The 13,831-nt window shown below is 24.9% G+C and overlaps 1 protein-coding gene across 1 annotated transcript; it reads right to left on the bottom strand.

Moving 5' to 3' along the window:
- Window positions 1-8,462: 8,462 nt before the first annotated feature.
- Window positions 8,463-11,532, bottom strand: LOC101508010 (probable WRKY transcription factor 49). Its single transcript, XM_004514330.4, has 3 exons — window positions 11,102-11,532; window positions 10,741-10,884; window positions 8,463-8,988 (listed from the first exon to the last, which is right to left on the bottom strand). Exons 1-3 carry the CDS (start codon window positions 11,383-11,385, stop codon window positions 8,529-8,531), a joined length of 888 nt encoding a protein of 295 aa, XP_004514387.1. The 5' UTR covers window positions 11,386-11,532; the 3' UTR covers window positions 8,463-8,528.
- Window positions 11,533-13,831: the final 2,299 nt, after the last annotated feature.

Here is a 13,831-nt window from a genome sequence, read left to right on the forward strand (position 1 = left end):
CTATTTAAGATTGAACAATTAGATTGTCGAAAAAAACAAAATTTCTAAGTTGTAATCATTCTAATTAGTTAAAATTTGACCATTGAATTGTCATAACTAAAAATTTTAAGTCATAGTCATGTTAATTAGTTAAGATTGAATCGTAAGACATCATAATTAGAATTTCAGAGTCATAATTAGTATAATTAGTTAAGATTTGACTTTTTGATCGTCGAAATTAGAAATTATAAGTTATAGTTAGTGTAACTAGTTAAGATTGAAACGTTGTATCGTTGGAATTATAATTTATAAGTCATAGAATTAGTCTAATTAGTTAAGATTGAATTGTTTGATCGTCGAAATTAGAAAGAAAAAAAAAGTCTAATTAGTTAAGATTAAACCGTTGGATCGTTGAAATAAAAGTTTCTAAGTCATAGTCATGCTAATTAGTTAAGATTAAACGATTAGATAGTCGAAATTAGAGAAATTAGAGTTTCTAAGTAATAGTTAGTATTATTTTTTATGATTAGACGGTTTGATCGTTGAAATTAGTACTTTTAAGTTACAGACTGTCTAACTAGTTAAGACTGAAAACGTTAGATCGTTGAAAGTATAATTTATAAGTCATAGTTAGTCTATTTAGTTATGATTGAACCTTTTGATCGTAAAAATTAGAATTTTTAAATCATATTTAGTATAATTAGTTAAAATTGAATTGTTAGATTGCTATAATTAGAATTTATTAATCATATTTATTGTAGTTAGTTAAGATTGATCCATTCAATTGTCGAAATTAGAATTTCAAATTCTTATTCAATCTAATTAGTTAAAATTGAACACTTGAATCGTCGAATGATAATCTAACAGGTCAATTTTAACTAATTTGATTAACTCTGATTTAAAAATTTAAATTTCGATAATTTAATAGTTTAATCTTAAATAATTATACTGACTATGACACACGATTTTGAAATTTTAGGATCAAATGGTTTGTTTGATTTATCCAAATTATAACTTAATATTTTGATGATCCAAATATTTAATATAATCAAATTGAACTAACTATTATTTAAAATTCTAATTTCAATTATCAAGCAATGCAATTACACTCTTGTGCACACGGACACATACGCACCATTAAATGATTTAAAAGTAATTAATTTTTGTTTATAATAGTGACTAAGATTTTTTTTTTCTTCTTTTTATAATAGTGACTTGAAGTATTAGAATAAATTACATTTGTTATGTTTTAATTTATTTTTATATTTCATTTTGGTCTCTTAGTTTTTTTTTTTTTGTTTTTTTTTAGTCTCATATGTTATAAATGGTAAACATTTTGATACCTTAAATTTTATTTATTCCATTTTAATCCCTTAAGTTACAAAAAAAATAAATATTACGATTCCCTAAATTATAAACATTAAATTTAATTGATCTCTTAAATTATAAATATTACACACTTTAGCCCCGTAAATTGATTCATAGCATTTTTAACTTATGTGGTCAAAATATCTAATATTTGTATTTTATAATAAAATATATCAAAAAACAAAATGGCCAATATATTTAACGTTTGTAACTTACAGAACTAAAATAGACAAATATATATATATATATATATATATATTCTTAAAGAATAAAGTAAAAAAAATATCTTAAAAAAAATATATTAAATTTTCAAGAAATTTTAAACAACTTTTACTAATAATTTATGTTTTTAATGGAAATTAATATAAAAAAGCCTAAAACTAAAATTATCAAAAATTTCGCATTTTCCTAATTATATAATATTTGTCACCTCTTATTTTTTATATTTCTATCTTATTTTATCATTACTTATTCTATTATAATTTTTTATCTCGTTTTTAAATTTTTTTTTAATAACTGTAAAAAGACAAATGCTTATCATAGTTAAAAGCGTATATCACTACTAGAAAAACTGAATTTAGCGTCGGCCAAAAATCTACGCTAATAGGCAAAAAGTCGACGCTAACGTTGATTTAGCGTCGGATTAGGATCAGTGTCGGGCCTAGGCTAAAACGGTCGAAGCTAATGCATATCGTCGACCAAATGCCATCCGACGCTATATTAGCGTCGGCTTGGTACACTCTGCGGCGACGCTACCATCAATGACACTAAATGTGAAAGATAATTTCATTATAATTTTTAAATGACTTTTACTATATTTTAGATTTATTATCATTCAATTTTTAAGTTTTTATCATTTTAGAACTATATCAAAACTGAATAGATAAATAGATAAATATATAAATAAAACTATATCAAAATTATTAAAAATATATTAGAACTATATCAAAACTATATAAATAGATAAATAGAACTATATTAAAATTGAGTCAAAATTGAATAGATAAATATATCAAAACTTTTTATATAGTTAATTAAATAGATATTATAATAATGCACACGTAGACAAATAAAAAAATGATTAGTCAAAATATTGGTAGTATTTATAACATGTTTTACCTTTTTTTTAAAAAAAAAACACAATTTTACTTTACTTATATAAAAATAAAAACATATAAATTATCAATAATGGAATAACACGTCAGATAACATAAATAAATATAGAAATTACAACAAGAAAAAAAAATTGAATTAAAAGCAACAAGGGAAAAATAAAGATACAAATTTTTTAGTGAAAAAAAAATTAAATTTTACAAATCATAAAATGTAGCTTTGGCTCTAGCGATGCTAAAGAGTGACTAAAGTTTAAAAATAAGTTAGCATCTGCCATATTTGATATAGCGTCGGTTAGGCCGACCTAATAATTTATGAAACCAAAAACCATACTTAATGTGCTAGCGTGCGCTTATCCGAAGCTAAATAGACGCTAAGTAGCGTCGGTGTCGATGGCCGACGCTAAATATAGCAACTATTTTTCTAATAGTGTATGAAAGGCAACAACACTCATGTTAGCCTTCAAGGAAAGCCAAGATAACAAAACAAATATAAATGTCAACTATTTAAATGTAATTCAAATTTAGCAAAAACATCCATCACTTGATTCACCATGTGAAAAACATATTCCTTCCGTCTCCAGTCTCCCCTTTTTAAGTATTTTATATTTATTTTAAAACTTTGATTATTTTAAAAAAAAAACTTAAGATATAATTAATGATGTTTTTCATGTTATAACCTTAAAAATCTAAAAACATGCCCTAATGAATTTTAGTTTTATTAAATGAATAAATGGTAAAAAAAAAATTATCTAAATCTATTATTTCTTAATATGTGTATTTAAAGTTAAAAGAATCAAAATTTGAAGATAGATGGATGAAGTACTTTAAAGAATTCAAGTTTTTTTCAATCTAAATATCCTTCTATCTCTATCTATCTTTTTTATTTATCTTAATATTACATTTTTTTCAAAAAAAAAAAAAATCCTATTAAATCAAAAATGTATATCATAAAAATTATGCATAAAATTATACACAGATATAAATAAATTCATTAGGAATGTGATAAACCACATAGCTAAGCAGATCCACAAATCAGAAATCATTAATGTCAACAAGCCCACTGCCGACCTAGCAAAACAATAATCTGAGCTACTTTTATTGTTTTGCATGCTTTAAATGAGTTGTTCATTGTGTAAAACTCATGCCACCGCCCACACTCCTAAAGTACTCTTGCTCATTGCACATATTCAAACGATCTTCTGTTACTGCTTTTGTCCATATAATCTTTGCTACTTTATGCTCTTTATTTTTTTCTTCTAATATTTTGGATTTTTTTTGAGAAATTAAGATGTGATATTTTTTATGCTCTTTTTTTTAATTAAAATCACGCTTGAAGATAAAAAAAAATTAATATTAAAATGATATTTATTTATTTAAATTAGTATTATATCGATCAAAAACATTAGAACTATATAACTCAAAGTCGTACAAAAAAAAGTATAAATTTAAGAACAAATAGAGGTGGAGCTTGAAACAAAAATATTAGAGTGGTTAATTTTTTAAAATTTTAATCGATAAATAAAGAACATAATATGGTATTATATATAAGAATTTTAAATTGTAAACTTACAAAAATATATTAACAGTCAAATTTCTAACGCTTATTAAAAAAAGATAGTACGTAGATCGAATTTGAATAAACATTTTTAATAATTAAAAATTAGTTTTTAAAAGTTTAATTTTTTTCAATTACAAATTTTTTTATACTATTAAAGTAAGTTTATTAACTATAAGGACACAAATAGTATATAATTATTAAGATGCATTTAAACACAACATATTTTTTAAGATAACAATATTGATAGTGTGGATGAAATATAATAGTTTGGTTTGAGAGTTGGAAAATCTATTTTAAATTACGTAAAATTATACTCAAATCAATTAACTTTTTTAGAATTATTATATCATTTGATTTGATTTTTATATTTCAAGATGCAACTCACAACTATGGTTAAGAATAGGTCAGACATACCAACAGGAGTTTATGGCTCGACCTATTAAAAGTCTATCTCGAACTAACTCATTTAGTAAAAAGACTAGACTCAAGTTTATTAAAAAACTTATTCATTTAAATAAATTCATACTTAGACTCTTTAAAAAAACCTATTAGACATGACAAGCGAGCCTATATATATGTAATTAAAATATAATATTTATAATATATATAGTAATAATAAAATAAAAAACTTCTCATATTTTTGTTATAACTCTTTATTTCCTCTTTTAACAAAATATTTTTTTTATATTTATGTAATAAAAGACTTTCTATTATAAATTTGAACTCTATTTTTTTGTTTTCATTTCTCGACTCGATGTTGATGTCTATTCTTCTCTGTCTAAACCATTGTGATAAATTTGACATTTTTGTTTTATTCTTTTATTGTTTTTTATGATTGTTGTTTATATATACATTAAGTTTCTTACGAAATTTGTATGGTTGGTACTGTTCAACAAAATTCACACTTTTAATTGGTCTATTATTATTTTTAGAGATAAACAAAATATCCTATTTTATGGTTTTAACACAAAATAGGCTTTTTAATAAGCTAATAGACCAGACAAGATCAAACCATTTTTTACAAAAGGTCAGACCAATGCTTAAAATAAGGCCTTTGACAAATAATAAATCAAACTTAGGCTTTATTTTTTTTAAGTATGTCTAACCTCTTTAAGCAAAGCTTGACCCGACTGATTCTCATCCTTACTCACAACCCTCTCGATTGAAATTTAGGTTGAAAACTATAGTTTATTTTATAATTATGGAAAAAAATGTTTTTGTAGTTTTTTTTATAAATTAATCCATGTGATGCTTTTAATAAGAGACATTTAAGTTATAATTTGATCATGTATTTGGTTCATCCATAATATGGACACAATAGATCAACTTTTGTTAACCAAATTATAATTCAATTGTCTCTTGTAAAAAAGATCGAAAATAACAGTATTGTCTTAAAATTATTGGGGACGGGGGTGACCATGGCTACCCAATATCCCCAAGAAGCTCCGCCATGAAGAACAAACTCACAATATCCAAATTTATCACATAAAATGGCCAAACACCTACAAATGTGGTTAACCCTACATTTAAGATAAAATTAAAATGTTTAGAATATTCATGCATCTAGAGTTGCAAAGCCATTTTTGGCTTGCAATCACCCATTTCACTCGTTTTTTCTCTACCTTTATTTAAATAAGTGGTTCTATTATATATTTAGTTTTTTTTTTCTCTCATTTTACTTGTGATTTCGTCGTCCAAATGCAATGTGGTTTTGCTCGACGCCTTGGTGCGACATTTTAATTTTCCATCTTACTGTGTTGTTTATTTGATCCAGATCATCAAATCAACTTCAATAAAGTGCATATACAATAAATGATTTTGACAAAAGTTGTTACTAAATACTACATCCGGTATTTTAAATTTTCATAAATAGGTTATTAACGGGTACCAGAAAGTATAATAAATTATGTTACTTTTTATAAAGTTCTTACTTTTATTGATAATACCCTTATTCATTTATTATCTTTTTTCCTTTCTACAATAAATAATTAGAGATACTTTTGACAAAAATTTAAATATATTTTTAATCAATGCAAATATACTATTGTTTGCTTTCCATCGTTGCAACATATCTTTTCAGTTTTAGTTGCTGTAAGTATATCACTTTTTACTTTTGGTCCTTGGTATTTTTTTATAGTCTCCGCAAATTGATTCATAATAAAACGGGTCTCTGAATGTCATTTTAGTCTTTATTTTGAAGGACTAAAATCAAATATTGAATATATTATACATACCAACTCTAATATTAATAAGTTTCGTAGTGACTAAAATAAAATGAAAATGACCAAATTCAAAATAAAAAGGTGATATATTTGCAAAGACCGAAAAATAAGAAAAAATATTCAAGGACTAAAAGAATAAAATGGTACATTTGCATGAACTAAAAACATATTTAAATATTGTTTGTGAGTTTGTGGTGATATTTTTCATCTCTTCTACGTACAACAAAAAATGAAATTATATAAATAAAATAAAAAGAAGAGAGAGATAGAGTATGAGATAGAAGATTTCATAAAATTAGTTATTATTTAACTAAAATAAAAATTATAAAAATGCTAACAAATATTTTAAAAATACATATTAATAAATTAAATATATAATATTGTCTCGACATTTGTATATTTAATTTCTTGAAAGTTTCAACATTATTTTTTTTCAACACAAAACTTCTATGTTTTTTTATTTTTTAACATGTGCCCTTAAGGCACTAGTTAAGACCTTTAAAATAAAATCATTAATATAACTTCTATTTTGATGATATGGCAAAAAATAAAAGATGAATTGAATTGTAATTGTGTACACAGTTGGATGACACTAAGATGTCAAACTTTACTTTGACAATAAATATTTACCCGTAATTTATTTTAATCGAACGATATTAGTTTACTTAAATGGTCTTGTGACCATCTTCTTGTCATTGAGGTTACAATGCTTGCTCTTTTCTCCCTTCCCTATGTCTTCTTGATCTTAAAAACACGAAACCTTTGAGTTTTAGAAAACGAACCCCCATTATACGAATATTTTTAGGGTTTAGGAGTTTCAATTTTTAATCAATTCACTCTAACTCAAAGCAAAAGCTAAAGAAAAACAAAGAGGGCAAGTATCACTAGCGTTGTGGTGTTGAGTCAGCAGGTATATGTGGTCACGTGAGGGATTAAGGGAATATAAGAGGGATTTAAATTCAACCTATATTGATAGTGACATGCAAATTTAAGTGAATCAAAGTAAAGTTTGACACCAGTGTTATTTTTTTACACATGCAACCAATTTAAATATAAAAAATATATATTTATAGAGATATTTGAACAATTAATTTAAAAAAAAATAATATCGTAAAATGATTTAATTTGATACCACATGTAAAAAAAATTACACGGTCTATATATATAAATTATATATATATATATATATATATATATATATATATATATTATGATTCTATTAGTAGCTGAGAATCCCTCCTTTCATTTTCTGTTTATAAAAATCCTTTCATTTGTCTTTCTCTAAATTTAGGACAAAAAGTAAAATAATTATCTCTTTTTTCTATGAAATAAAATAAAATTTGTTGATTAAAAAAATAAGAAACAAAAATATGGAGGACAAAACAAGTTTTAAACCACCCATAATTTTACGTAGTATTATTTGAGTTTCAGAGATAGATAGTTTAATGTGTTTCTTCGACTTAAACTTTAGATGTAGTCACATAGAACTCGTATTCGGTAACATTCTTCTAATTATAAAAAAAAATGTTGTTATCTAAATCAATTTAGTTCTTATCTTTCAAAATTTTGTCAATATCTCTATATCATGAATAACATTAAAATTTGAATTCAAATGAAGAAGTAAAAAATTAGAATGATTGACATCAATTGAAATTGAATTTATTGACTTAATTGATAATATTGAATCCTCTCCTATATAAATTTTAATACGTAAATGACTATAACATGAGTTTGAATCTTCTAATTTGAGATGATCCAAAGTCCTATAACATAGGACTTCATACTCTACAAAAGTAAGGAATTTTGGCTTTAAAAGGGAGGCTATTCCATTTGAAATATTTGTTGGTATACTTCATAATAAGACATATAAATAGTTAATAGACATTACATGAATGTGTAGACTAAAAGTCTAAAACAATAATTTTATATTTTGGAGTGTGATAAAAACTGAAGACAAATATTTAGAAAAACCAAAAACCAAAAACCAAAATTCATTCACTTTACATCGACGCAAAATATATCTAACTCTAAATATTAAATAGTAAAATAGATAACCTATCCTTTCCTTCATTCAAGTGAAATACAAACTATACTATTTATTTTTATGAAGTATACTATACTATTATTACATGATATATTATTAAATTAACATGATATATTACAAATAGAAATACAAACTATACTATTATTACATGATATATTATTAAATTAACATAAAAATTGTAACAATCCCCCCATAATTTATTGATCTTTAAATTTCAAATATTTACCTATACATATTATAATCTAAATGCTAGAATTTAAGCCAACAGTATAGCAAGAGGTGGAAGTAGAAGTGGTACATATTTGTGAGGAAAATGAAAATTTTGAGAAATCATCAATATCGGTATTGTTTGTGGGGTTCCTAACAATGAATGGCACCATGTCTTCGAGCAACCCTTGTGAGCCCAAATTTTCTTGGGCCGTATCTTGTGTAGAGCCCAATAAAGTGGGTGATATGAGTCCCAAAGAACCACTAGCTTGGGCTTCATGATTTGGTTTTTGGCATTGGGCTTGTTGGCCTTGTGAAGAGGTGGGCTTGGACTTCTTGATTGGTGGATGGGAAGATTGGCCCACTAGGAAATAAGGATAAGTAAAGTGAAGATGGAGGCCTTCATAAGTGATTATAAGAGTGTCAGGGTCCTCATTGGATCTTTCAACTTGCTTCTTGGCACCACACCTTGGGTTGGTGCACCTATAGTAACTCCTATTTATTCCAAGGCATCAAAATTTTGTAGAGTGGTGTTATTTTAACAATTTTAACAACAACAAAAAAGCTTAACACTCTATTATCACATCATATATCACTTAATTGCTGATATGATATGGCTAGGAGAAAAAGAAAATGGTAATAAAATAAAGTCAAATTTTATCTACACAATACACTCCCTCTGTTCTTTATATATAGGATTTTCTTAATCAAATTGTAAATATTAAAGAAAATTGATAGTAATATAAAATTTGTTGACAATTAGTATTGTCACAACTTTATTTATCAAACAAGAGAATTAATTAATGTTTTGACTATAATATTTATTATTGATGGTAGAAAAATATATAAATTAATTCAGGATAGATTATTAAAGAAATAACTAATAGAGTTGAAAATTAAAAAAAAAAAATCTTATAAAAAGACACATAAATTTCTCAAGAGAATCTTATATTTAAAGGAAGAAGATAGTATGACTCATTTTGAAATTTCTCAAGAGAATCTTATATTTAAGGAAGAAGATAGTATAACTCATTTTGTAATTCGAAAGTAATCAACTCAAGTTAATAAGGGCATATTTGGTTCATAGTTTTCACTTTTTTTATATTGAAAATAGCAATGTTCTAAAAATCGAATTCGACTGAACGGTCAACTGTTTGAACTAGAAACTGACTTGTATCTGGTCTTATTAACTCTCAACCGTTCAGACAATAAACTGAGAGAAAATCGTTAAAACCGTTCTAAAATCAGAATAACTTAAGAAAATCGGTGGTTAACTAATTCGAAGCGATTTAAAAAATAAAAACACATTGTTTAAAAAAAAAAGTCCAAAAACAACAATTTTTACTTTTTATTTGATGTTTTTTCTTGTATAGAACTTATTTTCAGTTTTTTTAATGGTCATTTTAAAGCAAATGACAAAATTCTAAATATAAACATACATATAGCAGAGATGATTGGTACTGGAATAGTCTCACATGAGAAATGATAAAATATTAATTATATTTGTAAATAAATATTATTGTTGTAGTTGTAAATGAATAATGTAATATATTATGAATTATGACATATTTAAGTGAAGTTAACCTACCAAATTATGTTATTTTGAATTTTATATTATTTTTTGTTCAATATTGTTTAATAGATTATATTAAGAAAGTTAAAAAAAAATATATAATAATTTATCATTATAAATTCGACCTCAGTTGATCTTCGATTGAATCTAGAATCATGTCTCTATAGGTTCATTGTCCAGTCCGACTATCCAAACATTAAAAAATAGTTACAAAGAAAATAGAAATAATTTTGTTAACCAATCACTCTATGATAGGTATATTTCATCTTATTTTGTACATATATCTCATTGGTAAATCGTGCATTCTTATTTTTAGGGATATACAAAATAGACCATTGACTTAAGGTTAGGTATACATACATCTCCACTTTATAATCTTTATTATAAACAAAAATAAATAATTTCATATCCATTATGAAATTTAGTTTATGACATGTGATAAATTCTAAAGTTTTAATCTCAAATTTATAGGAACTCTAAATTTTTCATGTGAATAATAAGTTGTATTTTTATTGAAGTGCATACTGAAAGATCTTTGTTCCAAAATCAGAAGAAACGATTTGCCAAAGTACTAAACATATGCATTAACAAGATTTATTTAATGAAATCTCTGAATTTTTTTCACAAGCAAATGTAAAAAAACAGAGATATAAAAAAAAGTGAAGAATTTTTACCTAGGATTTGGGCTATTCTTAATTGATTTCTGTCCATACTTCCTCCACTTATAACCATCATCACCCATCCCATTTCCAAAGCATTTGATTTTCAATGTGTACTTATTCTCAATCTTACTCCAACTCCTTTCCAATATGGAAACTCTGAAATCAAACACAAATTAATTAAACACATCAAATTATTAGATATTCAATTCATGCAACTAACGCTGATAATTCTAAATTGTGATCTGTAGTAACAATTGCGACCTCAAATGTTATATAAAGTATATTATAATTGCAATTGCAAGTACAACCGCAATTTACATTATAAAAAATTATCATATAGTAATTTACAAAAAAATGTTTGAAGTATTCTTACCTTGTTGATGAAAGCTGTGGAAAGTGTTCTCTATGGTTAGTAACTGACAAAGCATTTTCAATATCTAAAATGGTAGGACCTGAATAAATATTTGAAATGAACTTATTAAAAGCTTGTTCTTTTGAAGAATCACTTATGTTAGTTATTGTCTCCTCTGGCAACATAAGTAAAGGAGACTCATCATCAAAAAGCTCTCTTAAAAGTTCATCTTTTTCTGACCCTTCTGACCAATTAGAAGCAATTACTTTCTCCATCATTGTGTTTGACATAGCTGACTCAATCATATTTATTAAGCCTTTAAGAGCAATAAGATCTTATAGTATAAAATTGAAGGTAGAATTTTAAGTGAAGTAGTGAAGATAATAATAATAAGAGTAATGAGAATTGAAAGAGTGGAGCAGATATATGAGGTGGTGGTTGTGATGTAATACGTGTTTCTTCCATCTTGACTTTAAAAAGTAAGCAAAATAATAATTATTTTTTTTATAAAAAATTATGCAAAATAATGTGGTTATGTTTTTTTTTTGTATGTATTATAATTTGACTTTCTTTGGAGATTTTTCTATTCCAAACAATGTTGTAATTTTGTCGGTTAACTTCAAAAATGTGACATTTTTCACTACCTCGTCATAATTTAATGGGGCCTTTCTACTATTCTTTCATACAATTTACTATGTGGAATCTAAGCATTGAATTGCATGTTTCTTTTTTTTTCTTTCTCTTTTTCTTTTTTTGTTTGTAAACATGCAAGTGGAACAAGTGGAAATTTGATAATCTTAAAAAAGTTATGCAATAGCTTGGACTAGATAAATATTTCAAACAGTCGTGGATCTTGATTTTTGAAATTTTAGTCAAATTTAGATAAGTTCATTTGTAATCGAAGAGAAGTTACATATATATAATAAAAAAAAATTTGATGTTAATATTTAAATTGCCACATTAGATTTTTTTTTTTTAAGATTTTGAATGTAACATCAAGATTTTTAGTATTTTCACGACAATTATTTAAAAACTTAATTAGTAAGTTTTATTGTTACTTATAATTTCTAGTATTCATATTTTTTTTACAAGATTTTGGTGAATTTGATATATGGATATGGTTTTAGATTAATTTTTGGAATTGAAAAATGTTGAAAACCATACAAATAGATATGGTGGTGAGATATTATGGAGGGAGGCGTTGACATTTTGAAAACATTTTGTAGTACTAGTCACTGTTTTCTTTTAAATGTTTATGTTGTCTTGTTATGTGATGGGATAAATGCATCACAATAGACAAAAGTTACTTGACAACGCCATTTCAACCAAGGCAAGAGTCAACCTTAAAGAATTATTTTTCATATATACTTTGAAATATTTTTAAGATGCTCTTTGACTCTTGTAGCTTATTTTAAGAACAAATATTTATCATGGTAGGTGAGTTTGCATTATTTGCTACTATAGAGGAAACGGTAGGTTACTTACTAAAGTATGATTCTTCTTAATAAAAGTAATATTAAGAATGTTATATTGGAGCTTTCTCCTATAATTAAAACCGAAATCTTAAAAGGTTATTTGATATTATAAGGCGATATTATATTATATTTTTTAATTATTATTCTAATTAGTAGTACATTTATCACTTTTAATTAAATCATTTTCACTTTATATTTATAGTAATAGTGAATATTACTCTGGAATAAAATATTTAAAAAAATGTATCTAAAATGTTAATGTATTTAGTATGAATTTTTAATCAGATAAATAAAAAATTTAGATATTATTTTTATTTACTATTTTGAACAGAGTACATCAATATTGGATAAAGAATATTTAGTAAAAAAAGATATTCTCTTATTTTATATATTTTTTTTAATCAATATAAAATAGTTAAATAAATTGATTATTGTGTCAATGAGAGGGTAAGGTTTATTAGAAACATGATATTTAGTGTGAGTATGTGACTTTTTTTGTTGTTGTCAAGTAATTAGACTTGCACACGTTTACGTAGAAAAATAGAGAATCTTAAGTTTAAACTTAAATTTCTTTATATTAATGTTCTTGTAATTACCAATTGAATTATATACTTACTGGACAATTTACCTAATATATATAATAGGAAAATGTAGGGTGTGAAAGTAAATATATCTTATAGAATTTCCAGTACTGCATAGCTGTTAAAGAAATTATATATAGGAAGGAAATAATTAAAAGTAGCAAAACCTTAAGTTAAGTTTATGAGTGATTATAATTAGTAGCAACTTTTGGACCAATTTTGAAATATGAACACTAAAGGCAGTGAAAGTTTGCATTAATTGTTATGCTTTGCTTCATACATAAATGTTTAGTAAAATCGACCATAGACCAAATTAACAATATCCTAAGAAGGGTTATTTCTCTGAAATTCATAACTTAGTGTTTTTCTTGGTATTCTTTCATTTCATCAACATGAAGAAATGGATTCAAATCTAGTTAATGGTTGTGAAAATTCTTTAGTTTAATTTAAATTTGTACACAAAATTTTGGCAAAGAAATAAAGTGCAAAAGCATCATCTGATTGTCAAAACATCAAAACTAAATATCATTTGCAGTATCCTAAAAATTTATTTAATAAGAAAAATGAGAAAATATAAAAATTAGGGGGAATGTGCCAAAACCCAACGGAGATAGCCAAAGGCATAAACAACATTTGTCTCGTTAAAAATCTTACCAAAAAATCACAAAATAATAAAATTTTAATAAAGGGTGAAA

Source organism: Cicer arietinum, chromosome 3 (assembly GCF_000331145.2).
Source record: "Cicer arietinum cultivar CDC Frontier isolate Library 1 chromosome 3, Cicar.CDCFrontier_v2.0, whole genome shotgun sequence".
Lineage (NCBI taxonomy): Eukaryota > Viridiplantae > Streptophyta > Magnoliopsida > Fabales > Fabaceae > Cicer > Cicer arietinum.

What these genes read in the sequence shown, in the direction of transcription:
- LOC101508010 (XM_004514330.4), bottom strand. Translation starts at nt 11,385, where the DNA reads ATGATTGAGTCAGCTATGTCAAACACAATGATGGAGAAAGTAATTGCT. An exon ending in CCACAGCTTTCATCAACAAG is followed by an intron (nt 10,885 to 11,101) that starts GTAAGAATACTT and finishes GTTTGATTTCAG; the next exon opens with AGTTTCCATATTGGAAAGGA. An exon ending in AAGAATAGCCCAAATCCTAG is followed by an intron (nt 8,989 to 10,740) that starts GTAAAAATTCTT and finishes TGGAATAAATAG; the next exon opens with GAGTTACTATAGGTGCACCA.